General features: G+C 47.1%; 2 protein-coding genes across 13 annotated transcripts in view; one reads left to right on the top strand and one right to left on the bottom strand.

Moving 5' to 3' along the window:
• The window catches only part of CDHR2 (cadherin related family member 2), a 67,455-nt gene extending 62,632 nt beyond the window's left edge, over positions 1 to 4,823 (top strand). For all 4 annotated transcript variants that reach the window (XM_077326324.1, XM_077326322.1, XM_077326321.1 and 1 more), the window contains one exon: positions 117 to 4,823. In XM_077326324.1, coding sequence (XP_077182439.1) covers positions 117 to 284 — 168 coding nt within the window. In that variant the 3' untranslated portion in view covers positions 285 to 4,823. The remainder of the gene's footprint in view (positions 1 to 116) is intronic.
• On the bottom strand, positions 2,026 to 27,470 carry GPRIN1 (G protein regulated inducer of neurite outgrowth 1). 9 transcript variants are annotated; one of them, XM_077326326.1, is made up of 4 exons: positions 26,960 to 27,346; positions 20,482 to 20,551; positions 12,970 to 18,644; positions 5,412 to 12,387 (listed from the first exon to the last, which is right to left on the bottom strand). In XM_077326326.1, the coding sequence occupies exon 4, from the start codon at positions 12,334 to 12,336 to the stop codon at positions 10,555 to 10,557; it is 1,782 nt and encodes a 593-aa protein (XP_077182441.1). In that variant the 5' UTR covers positions 12,337 to 12,387; positions 12,970 to 18,644; positions 20,482 to 20,551; positions 26,960 to 27,346; the 3' UTR covers positions 5,412 to 10,554. The 9 variants fall into 9 exon arrangements, 8 of the variants coding, with proteins under 8 accessions (XP_077182441.1, XP_077182445.1, XP_077182444.1 ...); XM_077326330.1 differs by having other exon boundaries at positions 12,970 to 13,132; XM_077326329.1 differs by lacking the exon at positions 26,960 to 27,346 and having other exon boundaries at positions 12,970 to 13,132; positions 18,526 to 18,644; positions 20,482 to 26,726.

Here is a 27,470-nt window from a genome sequence, read left to right as displayed (position 1 = left end):
TAGGCAGGACCAGCTGGTCCATATTGTGAATCTTGGAGATCCCATCCAGGAGGCTATGATGATATGCCGCAGTTGCTAGATAGAGGTGTAATATTCTAAATATTCTCTCTTCCTAGCTGGGCAGAACAGAAGCGCGGTGGCGAGAAGATGGCTGGGAGGAGCCTTTGAAAGCGGCCCTGGAAAACCGCTCCCAGGACTCAGATGACAAGCTACAGCCACCAGCACTCCCCAGTCAGAAGTATTTAAGTTTTGACAACCCTTCTTTGGACACTACGGATCTATGACTTAACCCCTCCTCCAGCTCTAGCAGGGGAGAAAATGAGCAATTTGCAAGCTGGCCAGTAATCAACTGCTTCAACTGAAGTTGTCCCAGCCACAGCTTCTGTATACAGTAACAACAACATGTGGAATTCTTCTTTGCTCATGGCTTGCTATTGCCTGCATTAATTCTATCCTGGACAAGGCCAATCTGGCTCAAGCGAGAATGGCCACACATAGTGCAGTGGTCCCCAACCTTTTTCGGGCGGGGGACCAGGGGGAAAGGGAGGCCGGGGTGCCGGTGCACCGGCGGGTGCGAACACGCAGGCGCGGAGCTGCCATGCCTGCGCGTTTGCGCGTGCCACAAGCATGGCTGTGCCGCAGGGGGGAGGCACACCCACAGGCACGCCGGTGCCCGCGCCTACCCCCCCCCCCGCTGCAGCCCGGTACCGGTCTGCGGCCCGGGGGCTGGGGAACACTGGCATAGTGGAACAAGAAGTTAAAGGTTACAAACATTTTCCAACTTAAACATGGTTTAAAAGGCAGGATACAAAGTTCTCTTATCCAAAGTTTAGGAGCTGGGACAGGCAATGAGGATGCAGAGCAAAGCTTCCAGTTGCTGGACACAGAACCTGCTTCATGTAGCCTTGTCCCACTCCCCAACAGTGCTGCCAAGGCAGCAGCCTCTGTGCCCTATTAAGTCAACCATATGGCAGAGTGGGTAAGATTGGCACATTCAGTTCCCCCAGCCAGCACACAGTGATTCATAAAAGAAATGGTTACTCCCTTGATTTTGGTTCATGCATTGTTTTTCCAGGGATGATAGTACAAATATTTGTGCTGGGCTTGATAATATCTAGTGTAAAGTTCCAGGCACAGCCCTGCATTATTGCCCTAGAGCAGTGGTCCCCAACCTTTTTATCACCGGGGACTGGTCAATGCTTGACAATTTTACTGAGGCCCGAGGGGTTAGTCTTTTGCCGAGGGACGTCGCTACCACCGCCTGAGCCCTGCTCCATTTGCTTTCCCGCTGGCGCCCCTGACTTCCCGCCGTCCACTGGGGGGCTCTTGCCAGCAGCAGCTGCGCAGTGCCATGCCGAGGAGAGCCTCAGCCATGGTGGCCACCGGAGAGCATCAAAGATGAGCAGCAGCCAGGGAGGAGGACGAGGAGGAGCGGCGGCCCGGTACTGACTGAGCTACGGACCGGCACCGGTCCCTGGACTGGGGGTTGGGGACCACTGCCCTAGAGAATGTCTTTATCAGGAATCAGCCAGCAAGTATTTGTTCTACTGATTATCTGCTGCATGTTTGATAGGTTATTAATAGTAATAAAATTTATTTTTAATTCATCCTTCCCTGAAGGCTCAGGGGGGAGTAACAACATACATAAAAACAGTAAAATAAGAATATTTAATATATTTAATTTCACAGTCATATTAGTTCAAAATCATCTCTAATTTCCCAGTGGGGGGCAGTATCGATGTTTTAGGCAGGGAGTCCAAAATTTCGGTGTCATTTCTGGTCTGAATCATAGGTCTGGTGGAACAGTTTGGTTTTACAAACCCTGTGGAACTGCCCCGAGTTCTGCAGGGTCATGATCTCTGCAGGGAGAGCGTTCCACCAACCAGGGCTGAAAGGGCCCTGGTCAAGTCCAGTTTGACATCCTGGGGGCAGGAATCTTGAGCAGATTCTGCTGCCTCAATCCTAAGCACCTTTGAGGGATGTAAAGGAGGAGGCACTATTGGGGTATGAGAGAAGTATGCAGGGAAAGAAGCGCAGCTGGATCTGCCCAAGATACCATACCTTTGCTGTTGCAAAGAAGATTTCCACAGATAACGTCATGACTCCATATTGGATGAAGGCAGAGCAATTCTCGTAGGTGGGTGTCGCTGTTGTTGACATTGCTGCAAATTGACAAAACCAATCAACGCAGACTTAGAGGCATGGGTATGTCTATTATCTGTCACCTGCATCTTCTCACACCTTGATATGCCAACCTCACGCTTGTTTAATGGACACCTGAGCTGTGTTTTTGGCAACTGCAGAATTGCATTGTACAAAGGCTTCCAAACCCATAGCAGCCCTTTCTAGAATGCACTATGAATCGGTTGCCATTAATTAAAAACAGGTGCATCCTCAAAGCAAACAGCCCATGAACAAGGCAGTTATCAGTCCCCCACATACTGCATTCACATTTTCTGCAAGAGGAAGCAGCAATGAAACACTGAAGAAAGCTACTCTAAGTAGAAAGTAGAGTTTCCTGAGCTTTTATAATCATTTAAGCTGTCAAATAATCTGTAAACCTGTAAAAATAAAAGAGTAAGGGGTAGGTAGGAGGAGAAAGTGGCAGGGCAAGTCCGGGATAAAAACTCAAAGGGGCCAATCGGGAGGCGCGAAGCGCGCAGCTCCTGATTGGTCCCTTGGCCCCGGGGAAGGGGACGGGGGAAGCTTTGGCGCGGCCTTGGCCTGAGCCGAAGCCAGGGAGTCGGGAGGGGAGGCCAATGGGGGGAGGCTTTGACGCGGCCCAAGGAGCAGGCCCGTTGCGCCTCTCATGTGGGGGAGGCTTCAGTGCGGCCCAAGGAGCAGGCCCACTCTAGAAGACCTGTGGCCGCCCCAGAGATTCACTGAGACCCGTGCCCGGAGGCACGCCCAGGCAGCGTCGCACCCACAAGGGCCTTGCCTGAGGCTGCCCAGCAACTGGACATGCCGCCAAACCGGCACATCATGAGGTTAGTGCGCGCTCGGGCCGGGGAACCCATCCACGTCCCCTCCCCGCCCAGGCGTCCCCGGAGTGTGTGTGTGGATGTGGCCGCGCGAGAGAGATAGATACCGGAAGAGAGAACAGAGATAAAGAGATAGATGGATGGTAGAAGGACAGACAGAGGCAGAGAAAGAGAAAAAGAGAGAGAGAGAGCAAGAGACAGGAAGGAAGGAAGGAAGGAAGGAAGGCAGGCAGGCAGGCAGGCAGGCAGGCAGGCAGGCAGGCAGGCAGGCAGGCAGGCAGGACTAGATGGCCTGTATGGCCCCTTCCAACTCTATGATTCTATGATTCTATGATTCTATGATTCTATGATTCTATGATTCAGGCAGGCAGGAGAGAAAGGGAGATAAAGAGATGGGAGAAAGACAGGAAGACACACAGAAAGTAAAAAAAAGTTAGAGGACAAAGGGATGCATGGGAGAGAGAGAGGAGATACATAGATGAATGGATGGATGGATGGATGGATGGAAGGATAGACGGAAATAGGAAAGAAACACAGACAGAGACAGAGAGAGAGATAGAGGCAGCGAGAGAGAAACAGACAGAAAGGAGAGAGAAAAGAAAGGGGAAAGGCAAGGAAGGAAGGAGAGAGAGGGAGATAAAGGGATGGAAGAAATACAGGGAGAAGGACAGAAAGTCCTTCTTCTAGACAGTTAGAAGAGAAAGGCATGGATGGGAAAGAGCAAGGAGATACAGGCATGGGTGGATGGCTGGGTAGAAGGATAGGAGGAAGTCAGAAAGAAAGACAGAGAGAGAGGAAGAGAGATAGAAGCAGAGACAGAGAGAAAGAGACAGAAAGGAGAGAGGGAGAGGAAGAAAGGAAGACACACTACAAGCCAAGACACTCTCTAACCCACCCTTTCTAGCGCCCGTTTTGTTTACACTTACAACTGGCTCTAAATCTAGTCTGTAAATTGCTTATGCTGGGAAAACATAAGGCCTAACCATTGAGAGCCAGTTTGGTGTAGTGGTTAGGAATGCAGACTTCTAATCTGGTGAGCCAGGTTTGATTCTGCTCTCCCCCACATGCAGCCAGCTGGGTGACCTAGGGCTCGCCACAGCATTGATAAAACTGTTCTGATCAAGCAGTAATATCAGCGCTTTCTGAGCCTCACCCACTTCACAGGGTGTCTGTTGTGGGGAGAGGAAAGGGAAGGTGACTGTAAGCTGCTTTGAGACTCCTTCAGGTAGAGAAAAGCGGCATATAAGAACCAATTCTTCTTCTTCTTCTTCTTCTTCTGTAATAGGATTTTTAAAACATTGGTGTAGTGTGGCTTAGGAGTGTGGACTTCTAATCTGGCCACAGCACTGATAAAGCTGTTCTGACTGAGCAGTGATATCAGGGCTCTCTCAGCCTCACCCACCCCACAGGGTGTCTGTTGTGAGGAGAAGAAAGGGAAGGTGATTTGAGACTCCTTTGGGTAGAGAAAAGCGGCATATAAGAACCAACTCTTCTTCTTGATGCCACAGACAGCTGGAAGATGGGGGAGCAAGTGCACCAACTCAACTGACAATCTCACAAGGCACTTGCCCTCCAAGCTCATTGCCAGGGCCTAGATTTGCGTTCTCTCTGCATCAGATTGCATAGGAAGTTTCTTAGTGTCTTGCCAAGTCCAAGCAGGTGCTTCAACATTTGGTAAAGCTTCTTTTCATTGTGTAAAACATGAAAAATGTAACTGAATCTTAGCAACAGGTTTTAATTTTTTAAAATGTAATAGACTTGAACTGTAAACCACTTCCAGAGCCAATCCAGTTGAAAAGCAGGGTAAACATATTTATCAAATAAATAAATTTCCAAAAGGCACTAGTTCTACAGCTCCTATTAAGATATGTTTATCTCATTGCTCCATTCTTTTCCGTATTTAATACTGACCAGTGATTGGTAGGGCTTGGAAGGGTAGATTGAGCCCTACCTGGCTGATGACCTTTGGTTTAAATCTAGACTGGTAAAAGGAAGGCACAGAAGTATTTTTTTTCACATAAAGTGAAACTTAACTGCTTCAGTGTAAGCTCAAAAAAAATATGGAATCTCCTGCTTCAGAGATTCGCAAAGACCATCTACATCTCTTGGAAATGTCAGAAGAGGTCATTTTAATATTTAGAGCTAGAATGTCTGAAAAGAGCCTTGGGTTTTGATTCCTCTCCTGAAGGTTCAAATCTCAAGACAACATTCCTCATGGAAAAATTAGCCATCCCAACCAGAACAGGGCCACTGAATTCAGTCTTTCTTGGGACCTGTCTACATATCTGCTTCTGGAAGCTCACCCATTCTCTCTTGCAGTACACTGTCCCGCCTCTAAACTGATTTCATCCCAAATAGTGAAAATTGTCGACTCTCTCTTCCCAAGCCCTTGATGAATACAAAGGAAGAAAACCCTCTCAGGTAAGCAGGTTTTGTTTGGGTTTTTAAAGAAGATTTTATTATCCAACAGCCAAGTTTACAAGATTGTACCCAAAAGAAACAAAGAAGGGAAAAGAGAAATCAAAGGCAAAGTCACTACTAACAGCTCATCATTGCTTGGTATTACAGCTCCATATGGCACATGAACACCATACTGAAAACAGCACACAAGGCAGGACAGAGGAATGGGGAGGGCCCTCAGCAATTGTGGGTCAGGATCAGAGAGGTGCTGGGGGAGAGGGGTACACACAGTTACTATGTCCTCAGCATCATACATTGGAAGAATGTTGCCCATCAGTGAGGATTTAGGTCCAGATCTCTACACATCATAAAGGTATCCCTGTGCAAGCACCGGGTCAAGTCTGACCCTTGGGGTGACGCCCTCTAGCGTTTTCTTGGCAGACTCAATACGGGGTGGTTTGCCAGTGCCTTCCCCAGTCATTACCGTTTACCCCCCAGCAAGCTGGATACTCATTTTACCGACCTCGGAAGGATGGAAGGCTGAGTCAACCTTGAGCTGGCTGCTGGGATCCTTGAGCCGGCTGCTGGGATCGAACTCCCAACCTCAAGGGCAGACAGCTTCAGACAGCATGTCGCTGCCTTACCACTCTGCACCACAAGAGGCTCTTCTACACATCATATTCCAACACTGATCAAGTGGTTCACCTTTCCACAACTAACATTTTACATATGTCTCTGCATGCCCCTTGCAGTGATAATCCAGAAGCTGCAGATCCCAGTGAGAATGCTGGTGCCATAAATCTGGGGTTCTGAGTATAGGCTTGTCAGCATGACATCAGACCCAAAGGCATGTCTCCATACTTCACAGTGGAAAAGCTACTTGTGAGCGTTGGCCACTGCAAGAACCCAAGAATTCTGTTGGCTGTTAACAAATCCTCCCATGCATACCTACCTATTCTCTAAGGCTAATAATACTGGGTAACCTGTGGCAGGTTACTCATGTCAGACATAGGCCCAGAAAGCTTTTCCTGGTGAAATGACTTTGTCCAACCAGTTCCTTTCCCAATGTAGTTAGGGTTGTGGAGGTGCCTTGTACCAAAATCAGCTTTACCACTTGCAAGAACTGACAACTAAATATCTCAAGTACAGGCTGCTGAGAGCACAGATCTTGCTCTACTGCAATTTGGTGGAGGTAGAGGCTGCACTTTCTCACTGAGAACAGGTCAAGTACTGCATTGCCTGGTGGACAGCAAATGGGCGTAGACCTTTCTCTCTATCTTGGTACACACCAGCATGTTAAAAGATCCGGTGTGTGGAGTCTGGGGAGAAAAGTCTTCTTGCCAAGATCTGAACATGATGCCACTGCTGCCTTGTGCTGACTAGAAGCAACCCAACTTTAAGGCAAGGGCCTTCCCAACTGAATGGGATGGCGTTGGAAGGAAAAGTTGCCCCCTGCCCCAGACAGTCAGAACTTTCCCACTAGCTTCTTCACTGACCCATTTGTACCATAGGAGCAGAACCCATGTACTGACTAGAGGCAATCTGTACCCTCACTAGCTGCTTCTCACTGTCACCAGCCAAGTAACACCGCAGGGCAAAGTCATGTTGTCCCCCTTCCTTTATTGAGTGTTATAATTCTACCAAAGCCACATGCCTTCTGTCTTTTTAAGAAAAGATTACCAACCCACTTCAGGTTTAGCTGCTCCCTCACAGTGTTACAGTTAAAGGTGGGGAAGTGCTGCTAAATGTTGCCATTCTTTAGAGTTCTTAAAGAGACAGAAAGCCGGCCCCATTCAGGACATGCTCGTCCACCCCTGCCTCAAATACTTCATTCTACATACAGAATAAGACTGCATGGAAGGAGGAAATTTAACAGGTGCAAGATGGGGGAGGGGAAAAAAGGAAGGCTTAACCTGCTGAACATAATGAGACTGTTAAAGCTATAGCAATCCAGCCAGCAAAAAAAATATTGGCAAATGGAGTTCATTTTTCAACTCTATAAAAAGTGGTATGTCTTAAGACATATTGTTGATTTGGGAAAGACCCTAAAATGCAGGAACTCTGGAGGGAAAAAGACTCTCTAAGGCAAGAGCCAATGGTTTTTGCCATGTCACCATCCCCCTGTTCTCCTAGTATACTGCAGGGCTCCCCCCCTGCTCCCAGATACCATTACATAGGGGGCAAACCCCAAAATCTCAATGCATGAAGAAAAGAAAGGAGTGGTGGTGAATGGGAAGCAGAAAAAGGGAACAGCAGCATCAAGACACCTTCAGAGAAACATGAATGTGATTCAGAGTAAACACAACAAAGAGTGCTTTTTAAAAAGGCCCAGTATTCCAACACATATTAATAAAACACCCCAGCCCACCCTTCTTGGGGGGGGGGGGGACCAGGAACATAAAAATTAGCCATATTTTTGATTGCAATAAATCTCTTTGCTCTTGGGGGAAGGGAAAGGGTCGCATCAACTGCAGAGGGCAAAGGCACATACGCTCACATGCACACAAGCCAGAGCCCGCAGTGAGCCACACTTTCCCATACAAAAGGGGGATCCTTCCAAATGATGAGTTTCTCAGGCAACTTGACTGTTTGGTGACAGCAACACCTTGGCCTATAGTTGAAGGCAGCACCACTGGGATTTAGGAGAACTCTTTTGGCCTCATGCTGCTTCAGAGTCCAAGCTGTTGCTGGGAAGCCAACCTGAGCCTGAAGCCATCAGGAGAGAAATGTCCCGTCGTTTGAATAGAGGCTTAGTGTGTGTGGTGGCAAGCAGTGGATGCTTTTAGTGGCATGAACATCACCTGGTATCTGCTGCAGCTCAAGCCATGCACACAATCCCCAAGCACTGACCGGGCCATCCTGGCCATGACCCACTCCAGGCCCAAAGCAGGAAACTGCCACGACAGTGATCTCCACTTGTACTGCTTAGGACAGACAGCAAAAGACAATCCAGACTTTTTGTTCTGGTTTAGTCCTGGTTGTTATTTGCTTCAGGAGACTGTGCCTGGTTTTTTTATATTCTGTGAGTTAATCTTTGGGGATGGTGGGAGGCCTGTAGTGGGATGATCCTCCCTTGAGCCAGGGGGGTAGATGTCACCACTCACTACCTTCTCTCTTCCTCTACTGCCAGCCCTGCTGCTCTGTTTTTATCACCAGGCCTGCTGCTTATCTAGCCTGTGTGCAAGCTAGATGAGAACTTCTATGCTTTGAATGTCAACTATTCCCTGACTCACAGACCGTCTCTTAAAGTGCCCCCCACAGCTCTGGCCTCGTCAGAGGCTGCTAAAGCAAAAAACAAAAAGAGAAGGGAGGGGGGAGGTTCCAGACCAGCAGCCGCAAATACAAGCTTCTGTATGGCTGTCAGTGAAGGACAAGGCTGCAGCCCGTAAATATGTATTTGTTGTTGTTGTTAGGTGCGCAGTCGTGTCCGACCCATCGCGACCCCATGGACAATGATCCTCCAGGCCTCCCTGTCCTCTACCATTCCCCAGAGTCCATTTAATATGTATATGGTCATGGAATGTTGCTCCTAAGAGCTGGGTGGGAAGGAAAAGAAGCCAGGATAGATGCCAGTTTTTATTAATAAAATAGTGGGAAAGAAACCTGGCTTTTCTTTTAAGTTAGCTTCCAGGGGGTTTGCTGACATTCCCCCATAAAGCTAAATTGTCCATCACGTTTTCTAGAAACAATAACGAGCATAAATACATGTGTGTCTTATTTTATTAAAGGAGGTGGCAACCTCATACAGAGCTTGCTCTTTGGTTGCATGCCCTGCAGTTGAAATGAATGCCAGGGGCTTCTGTTATGGACCACATGGTCTGGCAGTGCAAGACTAAGGTTTATTCATAAGTCAGTCCCACTACTCCCACAGTGCCTGCTCCTTGATAAGTGTACACATAATTGATGCTTTAATGACACGATGCCAGGAATAGTGCAAAGTGCAAACCTGAAGTTTAAGACCTCAAGGTTTGGTGGATTCAGATTGTGCTTAAGGAACATGAACTACACCAGATTGCAATACCATAACAGTTTGGGTTGCCAGCTACCTGGAGTAAATACGCCTTCTCCTTTTAACAGTAGCTTAGTGGGATGTTCCTTACCAGGCGATGCCATGAAAAGCCTCTGCTGCCCATGCCCATATTTTAAACCCCTGTCAAAGGGGCAAAACTATTTTTTCCATGTCTGCTGGCAATCTGATGCATGCATGAGATCTCAGGTTGAGTCCTTCAGATAAAAGAATCTCCGGGTTGAAACTGATGTGAGGCAGCCATGGACCAAGAATTGGCTGATAACTATGTACATTCTATTAACGCAGGGACACACTGTGTCAGGTGGTCCATTCATTTTGTAAATCTGGAAGCAACTTTCTGTGGCTTAGCCAAGGCAGCAAAACCATGCTTGCTGCTTCTAACCAAAAGTGGACTAATTCATACTGCTAAGTGTGTTTCTACATGACACGGTGTGTGTGGGAAACACTTCATCCAGGGCTGCTGTTAAGTCTGCTTTGGCCTTCATGCCATTGGGCCGCGTTCCCATTATGAGGGTTCCCAGAATGGTAGTTTTAGTCAGGCCACCAGCTGGATCACAGTCTTATGGCACAGAAAGCAGTTCCTTAAATGTATACCCACAGCACATAAGGAAAATGGATACCTTTTTTGTTACTGGACTTCATCTTGCATCTTACATCATCAGAACATTGTCACCAATATGTGATCTGTAATGATTTTAAAGAACAAACAATGAATGTGGCCTGTCAGGGGGCTACTTCTGCAATATACAGGAAGCCCAGGGACTAACTATAGGGCCAAAATGCAGATTTTAGGCAGTTGTGCATATTCTGTCTTAATAGGTTTGGCACTGTGGAAACAAACCTCCAAAGATGCAAAGCTATATTTCAAGAGTGAGCCTTGTATTCTGGGACCTAAAACTTCCTCAGTCCAATCTCTGCTCAACAGAATCTTGTAAAATGGTATTTATGCCACTTTTGTAATACAATATTTGGCCTGCATTTTCAGGAGATGCCACAACATCTTCTAAAGTGAGAGTAGCCAAAGTATCCAAATACATGGGATTCAGAAGACTTAAATGGGATTGGCTCACACATTGCCTGAGAAACCACATAACATTTGCATTTCCAGCTACTATAAGACCAAACAGAGGGCAAGTGCCTGCTTCACTCCACAGCTGCCCCCCCCCGGGAGCAGCAATGGGGCCGACGCACATTCTGTAGGAGTGCCCTGAACACGCTGGGCTGCCTCTTGATCTCGCCCTTGCGGTGGGCACCCTTGATGGAGCTGGCACGGGTGCTCTGAGGAGTCATCACCATCTGCCGGCCATGTTCTTCAATTTGCTTTTCCAGATGCTTCTGGATAGCCATGCCCAGCACCTCCACCTCCATAGAGGCACCATACACTTCCCACGTCATCCCCTTCTCATCCCAGCTGACCTCGCGCACAGGCTCTGGTGCCTCATCCTGTGCCCCTTTAATATGTACCTCAGGGTAGGAGGCTTGAGGAGATTTGGTCACAGGAGTCATGGGCCCTGTGGCCACCGACCTGGTCTCTACTGGGATGAACACCTGCATCTCCACATCCTTCTTGGTTGGTTTCTGTTCTGGGCCAGGACTCTTCAGAGAAGAGGAGGGTGCCAAGCTCTGGGAATGGAAGGTGAAGGCCATGGAGCCATCTGGTGGGTTGATGGGGCTGATGGCAACTGACACCAAAGACACACGATTGTCTACTTGAGTCCCAGCATCTTGCTGGGGGGTAGTGATCTCAAATGAGCAGGTCTGGGCAAGAAGCTCCACAGACTTAATCTCTACACCCGATGTGTGTCCCTCATTCATACCTGTGCTAGTCACTATTGATGTTTGTTGTTCCTGAGCTCTGTGGTTATGCCTGGTGCTGGATAGCATTGCCTCTCTGAGCCCTTCTGTTTCCTGTGAGACCTGACCTGGCATTGTTTGAGTGTCTCCTGATGTGCCTTGGAGCTTGACTTCATGAGAAGTGGCAGCAGTGAGAGTTTCTGGCACACCACTGGAGCCCACAGCCGTGTCTACTGATAGAAGGGGAGCTTTCATCTCTGTAGAACCCAGCTGTTTCGTTTCTGCACCTGGCTTGCCTGACTTCCCTGGTGGAGTGTCTGCTCTTAAGAGCTCTGACATGGATTCCTCAGAGGCTTCCATCACAAGGGTATCTCTCCGTCCTTCATTTAAGTGTTCATCTGCTTCACTGCTAAGCTTACACTCAATTCCCATAGAGGCATCAGGCTGCCCTTGGCTTGTTTTCTGCATGCATGTGGCAAGGGTTGGATCTAGCTCAGACTGTACTGTTCCTGTTCTGACACTCCCTGCCACATCTTTGTTTTTGGTTGGTTCAAGGAATGCAACATGTTTCAGTGCACTGGAGGAGTCCTTACTGGCTCCCTTAAGGCAGGGTTCTGCTGAGAGGTGCCTACAAGCACCCCCAGTATCTCTGTTCTCAGCAGCAGGACTGGCTTCCCGAGAATATTTTCCTTCCAGAGGGTTGCAGGTATTGGTTGAACTACTAGGGAGCTCCATCATGCTGGAACTCTGCTCACTATTGTGACAGAAATTAATATTAGCTGCTATGCTTCCTACCCCTTCCAGTGGGTTTTCTTCAGCGTCTGTGTCTTTAAGAGCCACTGTCCCAGTGGCAGAAGCTAGAGCCACAGAAGACTGGGCATCTGCAGATGGAGCTTTCTCCTTCTGATTGGGGTTGTCCACCATGGTATCTTCTTGACAGCTGTCTTTGGTGCCTAGATCATTTACACAGCAGTTCCTCATGGTAAGATCCCCTCGGTCACATTTGGTGTTATAGAGGCAGCTATCTTCCTCCTGACCGAAAGACAAGTTGGTGTTGGGCTGCTGAGCATCTTCTGGAGCAACTTCTTTCTTCAACAACTGCAAAGTATCGGACTCCTTAGCACTGCCCATCTCTAGTCCAGACTTCTGCCATGCTATTCCATGCACCTCTCTTGGAGGATTCTAAAACAGAGAAGTGAACCAAAGAAAAGGGTTATGTAAGTCCTGGAATGGCATGGAAACACCACCACGTCAAAGCCATTTGCATTTTTTTGTCCTTTATGGGTCCCAGATGTAACCACTGCTCATTATGTATACATTTGCGGACCTGCAACACAGAACTCAGAATCCGGATACTGAAATGAAATTTGACATCCTGAAAAATCTTGGTTTTTAAAAAGTTTCTGGTACTCATATGTTTTCAGAATAGTTTAGAAAACATTTGGCCAATATCTTGTGAAATATCAGGCTGCAGGACAGAGATTTTTTTAATGGCTGCAAGATTTATCTCAGCTCTCTTCCCATCTGGAGCTACCGTTCCCTATCTATAGATTTTATCTACCATCAGATCCATGTCTCCATAGCTTTTATCCCCCTCCATTCCTCTTTGCCAACTACTTCCTGTTCACCACACTGCTATGTCCAAGCAGTGTCTGCTGTTTATTTAAGAGTGTATTGACATAAACAGTTGATTAAATAATTTCAGGGAACATTCCTTTGCATTGTTGCATTTGATGGCTAAAAGTTCTTTATATACATTCCAACCTCCAGGTGGGTCCAGAATTACAGCTCCTCTCCAGACAACAGAGATCAATTCCCCTGGAAAAAATGGATGCTTTGGATGGTGGACTCTGTGACATTGTACTTCACCAGTCCCTGTTCCTCTTAGGCTCCATCCCCAGATCTCCAAGAGTTTCCCAACCTGCATCTGGCAAAAAACAAACAAAAACAAAACAAAACAAACCAACCAAACAAACAAGCAAACCAAGAAACCCTTCCCCCACCGGTGTCCAAGGGTAACCTGACAACCCCAGCTAAGAGAGTTACTTGCCTACAAGAAGAGGAAACGTATGAACCAACACAAGCCAAAAATTTGCTAAACATCAAAAGGTGATATCTGAATAATCTGGCTAACAGTGACATTTGTAAATACTAAAGTTAAGAAAATCCAGTCCCGTATGGGAAGAGTTTTGGTGTCTGCTCAGCTATATTGTGAGGCAAAGAACTTGATGTTTCTAACAATTAGGCCGAGGAGCGAAAACACAAACAGAATGAAGGACACAATTTTTCTGATGGAGCAAAGAAATTGCACAAACCTGATTGCACAGCTGGCTGCTATGATAATTTCCTGCAACATTTGCACACACAAGCAGGCTGCACAGTTTGTGCACGTATATTTTAGCACAGAAGCCTGTCAAGATGTCATGGCAACAACAGAAAAGAAGCATTTGATCTGGGAGTGGTATGTGATAATGGGCAGAAAGCAGAAATCCCACCATAGTTCCACACTAGTTCTCAGCACTTTTGAAGATGCTCTACAGCAGTGGTCCCCAACCCCCGGTCCGGGGACCGGTACCAGTCCGTGGATCATTTGGTACCGGGCCGCGGCTCCTCCTCATTCTCCTCCCTGGCTGCTGCCTCGGGGGCTGCCCTGCCACTCTGCTGCCGGTTCACCTTTGATGCTCTCCAGCAGCCGCCATGGCTGGAGCTCCCGCTTGGAGTGGCACTACGCAGCTGCTGCTGGCAGCACCCCCCAGCAGACGGTGGGAAGTCAGGGGCACCGGCAGGAAAGCTAGTGTAGCAGGGGCTCAGGCGACTATGATGTCCCTTGGTAAAAGACTACCCCTTCCCCGGGCCTCAGTAAAATTGCCAAGCGTTGACCGGTCCCTGGTGAAAAAAAGGTTGGGGACCACTGCTCTACAGCACTGGCACTTGGTGGGCAGCACAGGGCTTCATTGGGCATACACTGACTTTCTTTGGGGCCTTGGCTGTATGCCAATCTCCATATCCTGCTCTAGACACTCGTGCAATAAGCAATGCTGTCGATTTTTAAAAAGCTCCACAAACTGGGCTGTCGGTATTCAATCAGTAATTCCCACCTATATCATGGGAGAACACATTTTATGTGCCTGAGAGCTACTTGATTGTTTTCAAGACCCTTGAGTGCTACCAAAAACAAAATGGTGGTCAAGACCCTTGAGTGCTACCAAAAACAAAATGGTGGTTTTGTGGGTGGAGCCAGTCACAAAATGGCAGCTGGTGAAAAATTAATGCATTTCAAAGCAGACCTGTAGTGCTGGGGTGAAAAAACCTTTCCTTTACTGTTTCCCCAAAGTACCCCCCCCCCCCTTTATTGTAACTTGCCACACAAAGGAAAAATATATATTTACTTCAATATTTTCCTTGAAACAGGCAAATATTGGGGTTGCCAACACTGGGTTGGGAAATACCTGGAGATTTTGAGGGTTGAGCCTGGGGAGGGAGGGGCTTGGGTAGACTTCAATGGGATATAATGCTACATGGTCTACCCTCCAAAACCAGCCATTTTCTCGAGGGGACCTGATCCCTGTTGTCTGGAGATCAGTTGTAATTCTGATAGATCTCCAGGCCCCCTTCCCCTTGAAGTTAGCAACCCCAGGAAAATACCAAGGAGACCATTTCAATAGCATGCACCTTTCCCTCTCAAGGGGAGTTTGTGCAACCTTGAAAGAGGGGGCAAAGAGACAGATGAGAAAGGTATTGGTGCTGTGGTTTTCCCATCCAGAGCAGAAGGCATGAGCATATGAAAGAAGAGGGAAAGTGCTTCATTTTGGCAGAGTTTAAATATGCAAAGAAGGGTAAAGCACCCAGCTGTTTAAAAGAATAAAAATAAACTTTGTATAGGAAGAGGAGAGAGAGAGTTCCCTAACCCTCTAATTGTTCTGCTCTTTCCTTGTGTCTGCTCTCGAGGCAAGCAGGAAAGGTGTGCTCAAAGGAGCCAGTCAGGACATAGGAGGAGCCTATTTGAAAAATAACAAATATGCTGAATTCACATCTCCAGTGCCCCCTGTAGGACATTCTTCATATTGCTTTGAATCAAGCACCCAACATATTTTGTGTATTCCAACACTTCAAACAGAAGGATAAAAATGTGATTACAGCCACACAGGAAGAGCAGTAGAGAACAACTTCTAATTGCTTGGAGGATGACTGGGCATCTGATCCACAGCCAGTGTGTATGTCAGCAGATAAGTGGGGCCACCTACCTCCAATGAGGTCTGGAGATCTTCCAGAGTTATAACTGATCTCCAGACTAGAGAGATTAGTTCCCCTGTAGGAAATGTTTGGTTTGGAGAGTGGTGTCTTCTGCTCCCCCAACCCAGACACTGAATTCCACTTCCCCAGGCACTACCCACAAATCTCCAGCCCTTTCTGAACCCAGAACTGGCAACTCCATGATTTCTGCTGGCTGTTGCCCAAGCTCTGGCTCCAGCTTCAACAATAGGCATTAGAGGTCTTGTCCTGGATATCCACCTCCCTTTGGGTCTGGATTCATATATGGGTGCCAGGGATCAGATTTGGTTCTGAAATTTGCACCACTCCTGCAGGATGACCAAATCTTACTGGGTTGAGGAATTCCTTGAGCTTTGGAGATTAAGCCTAGGGAGAGCAGAGTTTGGCAAGGGGAAAGACCTCAGTAGGGTATAATGCCACAGATGCTCTCTCCAGTTCATTCCTCATTTGGGCAAGCCAACAGCTATATGGGAAGGCAGCTCTACATTAGCAAGGCTGAGAAAGCAGGCAATTCCAATGCGATGAAAATAAGCAGATTAGAAAGAAGAAAGCTGAAAATGGTATAAACAAACATGAGCCTGTAAGAAGAACCCCTCCCCCACTCCCCCCACATTGTAGGCAGGGACTGAGTATGTACAGCACAGAGCTTCACGCTTGGGGGCTTGCAGCTAAGGAGCTCAGTTGGAGCTTTACATTGCATTTCATTACATTTTCAAAGTCTGCAGTGTTGTAGCAGCTTGATGCTCCCACAGCCGCCACCACCCCTGCAACCAGACAATGCTTTAATTAGGCAGTCCATGCTCAGGCAGCCAAGTGAGGGTCATTGGGTTGGCAAGTGCCTAGGGGCCATTTGATAAAGCTTCTACACAGGGAGTCAGAAATCTACCTCCTGGGTATCCTTGACCAAGGCAATGTGTATGTTTGTACAAATGGATTCAGAATCTCCAACCCATTTATAGACACTGCTTGAGCAGCAGCCCAGATCTATCTCTAAGGGAGCTGTCCAGAGGTATAATTCCTATTGCTAGACATTTGCCATTAGTGAAAAAGCTGGTGTACTCCACTCAGTGTGGCAGGGTGCCCTAGAAGTAGTGGGGCCTTGATAAAGTGCATGGAAATGGATATTTTCTTGCTAGCAAGTCTGATTCAGGAACACTAGCAGATTTAGCTAACAGCTATAAACACATTAGCAAACCAGAGTTGAAATTTGCAAAAGTGAATAATAAATAGATTCCCTCCAAGTAATCGGCTTTTTAATTATCTGTAATAATTCATTCTATGAATCATTTAAATTTGGATTGGATGGCAAAAGGGCAAGTGCAGCATGGGGAACTGGGATTGGTAGGATATTATAGGGGGCTATGGAAGAAGTTCAATCTTGTTTATCACAGAGAGACTCTTTTCCAAATGGGTCTGAAATTTCCAGGCTGAAATCTTTGTGTTTTGGACTCAACAGTCAGCTGCATGAAGCAAGTAAATAATTATTCTGCTAAGCATGATTGATTCCCGTCAGCATTTACATTTCTACTACAGAATATGGGATTTCTAGTGCAGATTTCAGATGGTTTAGCAATCTAATCCTATGCAGAGTTACGCCAGTCTAAACCTATTAATGTTAATAGGCTTACACTGCAGCCACTCTGCACAGAATTACACTATAAAGCTATAACAAAAATCAGCCTAATAGTGTGACAGGAGAGGTTCTCCCATAGCAGCTGACAGCTGCATTACACCCAAGCAGTAACTTATTTTCCCATTTTGTTAATTTATATATATACTAGAGCAGAACCCTTTTTTAAAAATTGGTGGGGGGCCCTGAAGGCTCTCCCGATCTTCCAGGGGCCAGGAGGCCAGTGAGAGTGGCGTGACCAGTGCAAAGCACATCCAGCCTTCTGCTCCCAGCCCTGGCAGCCAGCACAGAGCACATGGGGAGGGAAGTGCCTCTGATTGGCCCTCCTGGGGGGAGATCTCTCACCCTATTGGGAGAATACTCCCCCAGTAAGGGCCAATGAGAGACACACATTGTTGGAAGGACCATGCCGTTTTTATATGTAAAGATTTTTTTTTTAAGGGTGATATGACCATATATGGTCATGTTGACCACCGCCCCCTAAAATGGACAATGATGGGCCTGGAGGGGGTGGGATTTCCATACAAATCTTTGTTGGCCAAGGCTCATCTCATATGATAGTGACTGGGGTCCAGAGAGGCTCATCTCATGTGGGGTCCAGAGAGCTAAGTACTCTCATTTTAACTTAACTGCAGGGGAGGGGATGGAGCAGAATACGCCTGCCCCAGTTGTTTCCGGGGGGTGTTTGTGACAAAGGGACACAGGCCTTCTCCACCCTGTTTCTGGCATTGGGGTGGGCGTTGGGATGAAAGAGCGGCATAGGTCAGCCGCAGCCCTGTTTCTGCAGGCTCCTGTTGCAGGTTGCCTTTGGTGAAGAAGAGCAAACTGGTAGCCAGGCCAGAGCGCAGGAATGGTTCTGCTACAAATCATCTGAAAATATTTCTGTGCTGTCAATACCTGCGCTGCAGGAGTGTCTGGGTGATGTCACTTCTGGTGACATGTAACGTTCTGTTTCTCGAAACCTGAAGAATGCTTCAGGGGGTTCTTATTGGCACAAAGATTAAGAAAGTCTGATTACACTGTTTTAGCAGCAAAGGTCTAGAAGTGACCCAAAGATAATGAAAGTCAACCCCCATGCAATGTAACTAATTTCCAACATGTCAGATGATTAGGGATTCATAAGGCCCCTATAAGCTGGAATGACTAAGAAGCACTGTACCAAATGAGCACACCGCTCCACTCATTTTACACTGGAACTGGTTCTACTGCTATCACTCCAGTAGGTATAGAATCATAGAATTATAGAGTTGGAAGAGACCTCATGGGTCATCTAGTCCAACCCCTGCACTATGCAGGACACTCACATCCCAATCACTCATCTACTGTAACCTGCCACCCCTTTGCCTTCACAGAATCAGCCGCTTTGTTAGATGGCTATCTAGCCTCTGGTTAAAAATTTCCAAAGATGGAGAACCTACCACCTCCTGAGGAAGCCTGTTCCACTGAGAAACCGCTTGAAATGTCTGGAACTTCTTCCGGATGTCTAGACGGAATTTCTTTTGAATTAATTTCATCCCATTCATTCTGGTTTGTACCTCTAAGGCAAGAAAGAACAATTCTGCTCCATCCTCCATATGGCACCCTTTTAAATACTTGAAGATAGTTATCAGATCCGCTCTTAGTCGTCTCCTCTCTAGGCTAAACAGACCAAGCTCCCCCAACCTTTCTTCATACGTCTTGGTCTCCAAACCCCTCACCATCTTTGTTGCCCTCCTCTGGACACGTTCCAGTTTATCAACAAACCTCTTCAGCTGGGGTGCCCAAAACTGAACACAATACTCCAAGTGAGGCCGAACCAGAGCAGAGTAAAGCAGTACAATCACCTCCCGTGATCTGGACATGATACTCCGTTTGATACAGCCCAAAATCCCATTTGCCTTTTTAGCCACTGAGTCACACTGCTGACTCACGTCCAATGTATTTTCTACTAAGACTTCTAGATCCTTTTCGCACATGCTACTGCCAAGACATGTCTCCGCCATCTTATATTGGTGTTTTTGGTTTTTCCTACCTAAATGCAGAACTTTACATTTGTCCTTATTGACCTTAATTTTATTCAGATTAGCCCACTTCTTGAGCCTATCAAGATCATTCTGTATTCTGTTGCTGTCTTCAATTGTGTTTCCTACCCCTCCCAATTTAGTATCGCCTACAAATTTAATAAATATCCCCTCTAACCCCTCATCCAAATAATTTATGAATATGTTGAACAACACAGACCACAAGACAGATCCTTGAGGTACTCCGCTTGTCACACTTTTCCAAGAAGACGCTGAACCATTAACAAGTACCCTCTGGGTACGATTTGTCAACCAGTTATTGATCCACCTGACAGAATTAGGATCCATGCCGCATTTTGCCAACTTGTCAACAAGAATATTATGTGGAACCTTATCAAAAGCTTTACTGAAATCCCGATAAACTATGTCCACGGCATTCCCCTGATCCAGCAAGGTAGTCACTTTCTCGAAAAAAGAGATAAGGTTGGTCTGACATGACTTGTTCTTGCGAAACCCATGCTGAGTCTTAGAAATCACAGCTCTCAGTTCCAGCTGCTCAAGGACGGAGTGTTTGATTATTTGTTTCCAGCTACAGATGTCAAGCTGACGGGTTGATAATTATCCAGATCTGCCTTTTTCCCTTTCTTGAAGATGCTCACCTCCAATCATCTGGCACCTCACTTGTTCTCCAAGAAGTGTCAAAAATAATGGATAGAGGTTCAGAGATGACATCTGCAAGTTCTTTTAATACCCTTGGATGCAGTTCATCTGGCCCAAAAGAATTTGTTTCATTTAAAGAAACTAGATGTTTGTGGACTGCTCCAAAAGTGATCCTAGGCCACCATTCCCGTTCCCCGTGTTGTGTTATGTTTTTGCCACATTGATCACTATTTCCATCACAAGAGAAGACTGAGGAGAAATAGGAGTTAAGCAGTTCAGCCCTCTCTTCATCATCTATTATAATTTCACTTTCTTGTCCTCACAGTGGTCCTACGGTGTCCCTATTCTTATTCTTGTTTGAAATATAACTAAAGAAATATAACTAAAGAAGCTAAACAAATGTTTAGCAGTTCTTGCTAGCCTAAGCTCATATTGAGCTTTAGCTTTTCTAACACTCCCCCTACAATTATTGGTTATTTGTTTATAGTCATCCTTGGTAATAAGACCTTCCTTCCATTTCCTAAATGACTCTTTTTTATTCCTCAAATCATTTGACAACTGCTTATGGAGCCAATTTGGCTTCCTTAGGCTCCTTTCTTCTCAAGGGAATTGTTTGTGACTGAGCCTTCAGTATTTCACTTTTAAGAAACTCCCAGACCTCTTGGACTCCCATCTCTTTAAGTCTTTATGACCATGGGACTCTACGCAACATACCTTTGTCTGTGAAAATCAGCTTTCCTGAAGTCCCGACTATACGCACGACTATGTAAAGGTTTTCTCTTTCCTGCAATTGAAAATTCCAAAAGCACATGGTCACAGCTACCAAGTGTGCCCACTACTTCCATCTCATCTACCAGTTCTTCCCTATTGATGAGAATCAAATCTAAAATAGCATACCCCCCTGGTTCCCCTCTCTACTTTCTGGGAAATTAAGCTGTCGGCAAGACAAGTTAAGAATTTAACGGAGTTTGCATTCTTAGCAGAGTTGGTCTTCCAACAGATATCTGGGTAATTGAAGTCACCCATGACCACTGTTTGCTGGAGGGTAAACGGTAATGACTGGGGAAGGCACTGGCAAACCACCCCGTATTGAGTCTGCCATGAAAACGCTAGAGAGCGTCACCCCAAGGGTCAGACATGACCCGGTGCTTGCCCAGGGGATACCTTTACCTTTACCTTACACTCAACAGAACTTTCATGGTCAGGTACCAGTATTCCTTCACAAGTATAAAGATTCCTGACATGTATTGCCACACCTCCCCCCCTTCTTTTCTTGTCTGCCCCTTCTGAATAGATTGTATCCCTCAATTTTAGTGTTCCAATTGTGAGTATTATCCCATCAAGTTTCTGTGATTCCTATTAGTATGATATAGCAGTATTTTAATCTGTACAGGATGATGGAGTAGAGGTTAAGAATGGTGAAAAGAGTCTCCTTCCTGACCTTTTCAAAAACAAAACATACAAAAAAACTTGACATAATGTACCATATATACTCGCATATAAGCTGAGATTTTCAGCCCTTTTTTTAAGCCGAAGAAGTCCCCCTCGGCTTATATGCAGTGTTGAAAAAAACAGCTTCCAGACAAGACTGGGGGGTGGGGGTGGAAGACTATACTTGTCTGAAGAAGCAGAGGCAGGAACAGCAGAGATGCAGCAAGCCTGGGAGGGAAAGAGCAGTTTCCGCCTCCCCCCCCCTCACTGCCTTAACGAGGCTAGCATGCCCCATGTGTTATAGCATGTGTTATAGGAAGCTCTGCAGGAAGCTCTGAAGCCTCTGTCTCAGAGGGAGAGCAGAAGGAGGAAATGCCCCTAGAGGAAGGAGTAAAGGCAAGAGGGGTCAGGGGGAAAGAGGAGGGAGGAGGAGGGTGGGAAGAAAAGGGGAAAAAATCCTGCCCAAAACAGGTGGGAGGGGAGGAAAGGAGAAAAAACGACTATCCAAACACCACCCTCGGCTTATCTGTGAGTCAATAAGTTTTTCCAGCGTTTTGTGGTGTAATTGGGTGCCTTATATGCAGGTCGGCTTATATGCGAGTATATACGGTAGTTCCGGCTTGAAAACAATTAGATCTGTTAATGCCACTTTTGTCCTGTCATTGTTCAGATTTTTATACCTCTAATAGTCAGCTAATCAGTCTTTATTATGACCCACAGGCCATTCAGAATCAGAAAAGAAATCACTTAATTACCTGCATAAAATCTCAGTGTTCATCCTAATAAAATTTACAGTTTAAGGGTTAGAATGAGAGTAGGCCATTATCCTGGCCCATATTTTCATTGCAGGGAACAGAATCTTAGCTATATCATACGGAACATATCTATGTTAATAGTAGCCATGTTCCGAGGGAGAAAGGTTATAAGGGAACAGAGATCCACCTCTTGGTACTACACTGGTCGGTTCATTAAAGCATTTGTTGTAAGCCCAACTGTTTGTTGTTGCTTGTTAGCTACAGACACAGAAGATCGTTGGTCATCTTACTCATAAGATGTCAAGAGTCTCCTGCTCAGAGAACAGGGTTTTTTAATTAGCTCCAATAAATCCAAAAGTGCTTGTACATAAAATCGTCAATGGAAAAGCATATGAACCCATGATTAGCAATATACAGTTGGATAGAATATTTGTGTATAACAGTGCATATAGCAGCACATTACATCTAGCCAGTTTCAATACATGGCAATCTTCTGTAACAGATAATAATTGATAATGCACATATTGTTGTGGGACCAATGGAGCTAAATAGAATAGTAGGGGAGAACACACACTGCAGACTTTAGCCACTGTTTCTTAAAAATCAATATCCTGCATATGGTAATTTAGTACCTGAATCAATGCTCATCCAGGTGCTTCTCAGACTTATCTGAGCCAAACTGCCAAACTGGTCTGGGGTGGAGATATGAAACAGAGGCATCAAATTTGCAGCATAGCTGCTGGACCCTCTCCTCAAAAGAACCCCAACGTTTCAAAAAGATTGGACCGGGGGGGGGTGTCCAATTCTACAGGCACCCAAAGAGGGTGCCCCCATTGACCTCCATTGTGATTCTTTGGTTTGTCCTTTTTTCCCACCACAGGCAACAATGGAGGTCAGATAGGAGCACCTACTTTGTGTTCCTAAAGGATTGGACTTTGGTCCAATCTTTTTGAAACTTGGGGGTTCTTTTGAAGAGAGGTTTCAGCAGCTCACACCTTGAATAAATCTTTGTTGGTCTTAAAGGTGCTACTGGACTCTGATTTTATTGAAGAAATATGAAAGATAAAGATAGGGTGACAGCAGAATTGAGTCCAGAACATGCACATACAAGAATTCAAGCTATTACCACCTGCTCTGGACGGCACTCTGGGTCTGGCTTTGAACTAGGCCTCTTCATTCCTCATCATCAGAATATCTAATTCCGAACATGGACGAATCAGTGGATAATTTGGAGATGGTACCATGAACAAACTAGACAGATCTTTTTACAAACCTGAAAAGGTCTGCAGAAAAATCTGAACTCCAAACAAAAATTTCATTGAGCTGGGGAGAGGGCTAATCTGCCCAAAACAACAGAAGTTGTAGCCATAGCTTTAAGAGAAAAATGCATTCAGTGGATGTTGCTAGGTAACCTCTTAGTATTGTCAGACTTCAAACCTTGTTTTCTACCATGAAAAGGCAGGGGCAGGAGACAGATCCCTTCTTCCTACTCTTTGTAAGTTGTTGCAGGTGCCTTAAGGAGGAAATAAAATGGCCACACCACTCATGGGAGATAAAAGGTAAGTCCAGTGTCGCAAAACCAAGTATGTAGTTTATTAGTTTAAAAAAACCCAAATCCCCTACACATTTCAAGATGCATATTCTAACTGAGTAATAAAATATATAGATACCTGATTCTGCACCATGAGCCTTAGCTTTATCTTTTATATCTTGCACATGCCCCACCGTAAAACTGGGCCAGCACCACACTACTGGTCCATAGTTTTCCCACACTGAGGCAGCCACAGGATGCAAAGGAGAAAGCTGATGACATGAGGCAGATAAAGATAAGTTCGCTGGTGTCTGGGAAGGAGAGAAAGAAGTAGGAGAAAGGGGGAGGCTATTGTGGCTGTCATGGAAGAGAAAGAGGCAATAGTAGAAGAGGGGAAATGAGCTCCCCCCTGCAAGCCCTTGTGAGTCTCCTCCTTTGCAGAATGGCCATGATACCTTAGATAGTCACCACTAGAAGTCAGTGTGACCACTCTACTCACAGTCAATTGCTGTCTCCCGTTATGTACAATGACTCCATGCTTATAGCAATCTATGGGCCAAGCCCATTGCATTCAGGACTACAACAAATGCTACATTGGGTGTGTGTGTGTGGAAGAACTCTGTGGACAGCCTCCCCTTTCACCTGGGACCTGGAAAGGCTGCAAGCAACTGTTATGGAACTCACTGGCAGGGGCATCTCTCATGCAGCAGGGAAGTGGAAGGAGGAGGGGTGGTCAGGGGTGGGGGACAGAAAGTGATTGGCTGGCTGCTGGACAGACAGGTAAGCCGGCTGGAGGAGGAAGCACTCAGGGGAGGGACAGCCACCCTGAGCGGGTGTTTAGCGCTGAGTGACACTGAAGCCATGAGACACTGTCCTCCTCAAAGGCCTTACCAGAAATATATTATATGGAACCAATAGGTTATCCAATTTGTTTCCCATGAGTTGAAGTGATTATTTTGAATGCCTACTGGAAACTGGCAAGCAAAAAAGCCCAGCAGTTTCTCCTCAAAGCAAGTGACTCAGACATCATATTAACCATACACATTAAGCACCACCTATCAGGATCCATGGGGAAAGTGGCTATTGTAAGCATAGTAGCCACATATGTCAACCCTAAGGCAGGAACCAATACTTTCCCTTCTCTGCAAAAGAGCTAACCCATGAAGAAGGCAGCCAGAGAAAGATGGGTCCGTGTCTTGTAGTAAATTGATGCAAGAGTCTTTAATTTGAGACGGATCTACAGAGAATTTAGACCCTACAGTTCATGTTCAACCCTGGAAGATAATGGAACACACCAGAAAACCAAAGAGCGTGTGCATGTTTCATTCCTCTGTGCTATAAGGTGTGACCAACTTCAATACTAGTTTGAGTAGCAGCATCTCTTAATTCACCTTCAGTACAGTTAAACATACATGAAGGTAGCCTTTTATCTCCAATATACATCCCTTTAAGAGAAGTTAGGCTGAGGATGTGTGACTGGTCCACAGATCCTCCAACAAGTTTCCTAGTTAGCAGGAATATGAACCAGATTGCCCTGTCCCATTGCAGTGCTCCTACCCATACACCAACTGGCTCACACTCCACACCATGATGCACGTAACACTGGTGTAGCCTGCAAACAGATGCCATTTTGGGAAGAACAAATGTTAGCCAAGCAGCAGTGCAGAAACACACACAAGCGTACAATTAAATTCATCCCTAAAAGATTATGAAACATTTTCACCCAGCATCTGCCACATCCCTCCCTTCTCCATATTTTAGTCTTTGTCCAATGACACATCTGCAGCATCTATTCCATGGTCATGCAAGTCGCACTTCTTACCTATGAATATACTGTAAGTGAATTTGGGAGTAAAATCCCAAAATTTTTGATCCTTTGCTACACAATCCTGGCCTTATATGAGAAAAAGGCAGACCTGACAGACCAAGGACTCAACAGTTGTTCTCCAATAGTTTGTCCTGGTGTGTGTGTGTGTGTGTGTGTGTGTGTGTGTGTGTACAACGTCATTCAAACCCATTACTGGGAATGCCAAGGCAAGAATAGGGTTGTTGTTTTTTGTTTGTTTGGGTTTTGCTGCAGTGAGGTTGGCAATGGCTGGTCAAAGGGAGAGCTGGCCACAGAAACCTCTGTGATGTTTTCTCTTGGTTCGCTTGCCAGATCAGCATAAGAACCAAGACCGAACCATGCTGCTTGCCCCTTGAACTGTGTTGCCCTACTATAGAGGGTGTTGATGGAGCATCTATCCCTACAAAAGAATGGGAGCTTGGCGGAAGGACTGGTAGCATAAAACGTATCTGTACATCTCTGCCTCAGATCTCATGAGCAAGCCTTAACAAGCTTCCCTCCCACAAGGGTAACTTGGATCAGTAACCAGATACTGATTTGCCTACTTCACAATGTCCTTGTAGGGTTTACTGACAGGAAAATTCTTCTAACGCCCAAGAGAAGGGCAAGCATGCTACTAGCCTTGCTATGAAGAAACTAAATGGGGATTTCCTGCACCTACATACAACACAGCCCACCAACATCCCTCTCATCCACAGCAAAGAACGGCTGGCTCCAGATCACAAACACTGCCAGGGAAGCCAAAGCAGGAAAGGGAAAGGGCTGGGAACCACAGGCCTGCCAAACGGATGCTTGACTCTCAGCTGACAAGCAAGAGAATGCTGTCTAATGCCTGCCTCCAGCCCCAGGAGATTGGAGGGACTCTGGAGTAAAGCTGGTGCCTGGAGGAGAGAGGCTCCTCTAAGCATCATGGTGCTGCACGGCAAGCCCCCGCGATTCACTGGAGGGGGGCTGGGGCTGGAGGGAGATCAGTCGCCTCGGAAACAAAGCAGGCTGGCGCCCTGGATGCAAACTGATGAATGCAACCCGAGCCGTCGTGGGGGGTAAAAAAAAAACGCTGGGCTGGTCACAAGCAAAAGGCGCCTCTCCACAACCGACCGGCAGGGTGTGCACGGGCACACCAGCTCCATCCCGTGGGTAGGTATACACACAGCGAGACCATGCATGCACACAAGCAGGCGAAAAGCGCGCTCAGCCCACGCGTTTGCTTAACACCTGTGGTGTACATGCCCCCCCCCCCCCGCGAATACACACACACTACGGTGCGCGCAACGCATGGCCGAATATGCGCGCACCCACCGAATGCAACTCCGTCACACACCCGCTTGGGAGGCACGTCACCGACGCACACATGGGCATCTGCACCCAAAACGTGGACCTAGCGCACCAGAAAGCCCTCCCCCCCCCCGAAAGGCGCCTTTGCACCCACCCGCGCACCCGCCCCGGTTTCCCTCCCCGAGGAGCTCCCCCTTCCTCTGCCCCGCCAACCCCCGCCACCGGGCGCTGCCTCGGCCACGCTCTCAGCCCTCTCCGGGGATCACCGGTCGGAGCGAGCAGGGGGGCGGCTGGGGGCCGCCTCGCTCCAGCCGGGGCTTCTCTCCCTTGCCTTGTGCCGCTGAGGGCCTTTACCTGCCGGAGTCTTCGGCCGCCCCCGGTGCAGGGACGAGGCTGCTGCTTGCCCCGCGCGGCGACCAGGCGCGAGTGCGGCGGAGAGCATGCGTGGGGGAGCCAGGCGGCGCATGTCGAGGGAGGGAGGGAGGGGCGGGATGAGAGCCAGAGCCGCGCTGCTTCAAGCCACGGGGGAGGAGAGCCGCGGCTCTGTTAGCGCTGGAGCTCTTCAGGAGCCTTCACCGGAGGGAGGGGGAGGGAGAAGCAGAGAGCGCCCCCCTCCCCGGTGCACACACACGCAAAAAGGCTCTCCAGGGCCGAAGAGTCAGCGCTGTGGGGAGATCAAGGCGTGTGGCGCGAACCGACGCCGCCTTTTTCTCGTTCTCGCTTCCCGGCCTGATCTCCCCGGGAACCAGTGAGAGTCCGCAGAGCTAAAAAGGGCCACTGCCAGTGAAGCCTACTCCGGAGGGGCGGTCGTAGTCTGATGCACCCGTCCCCCTAAACAGCCTCGTATGGTGGTGCCTCAATATCG

This window comes from Paroedura picta, chromosome 3, assembly GCF_049243985.1.
Source record: "Paroedura picta isolate Pp20150507F chromosome 3, Ppicta_v3.0, whole genome shotgun sequence".
Classification (NCBI taxonomy): Eukaryota; Metazoa; Chordata; class Lepidosauria; order Squamata; family Gekkonidae; genus Paroedura; species Paroedura picta.
Note: the sequence above shows the minus strand (reverse complement) of the source record. Positions and strands in the feature narration are given on the sequence as shown.

Bases quoted from the DNA above. Each gene is read 5' to 3' on its own strand.
- GPRIN1 (XM_077326332.1), bottom strand. From the start codon at position 12,336: ATGGGCAGTGCTAAGGAGTCCGATACTTTGCAGTTGTTGAAGAAAGAA.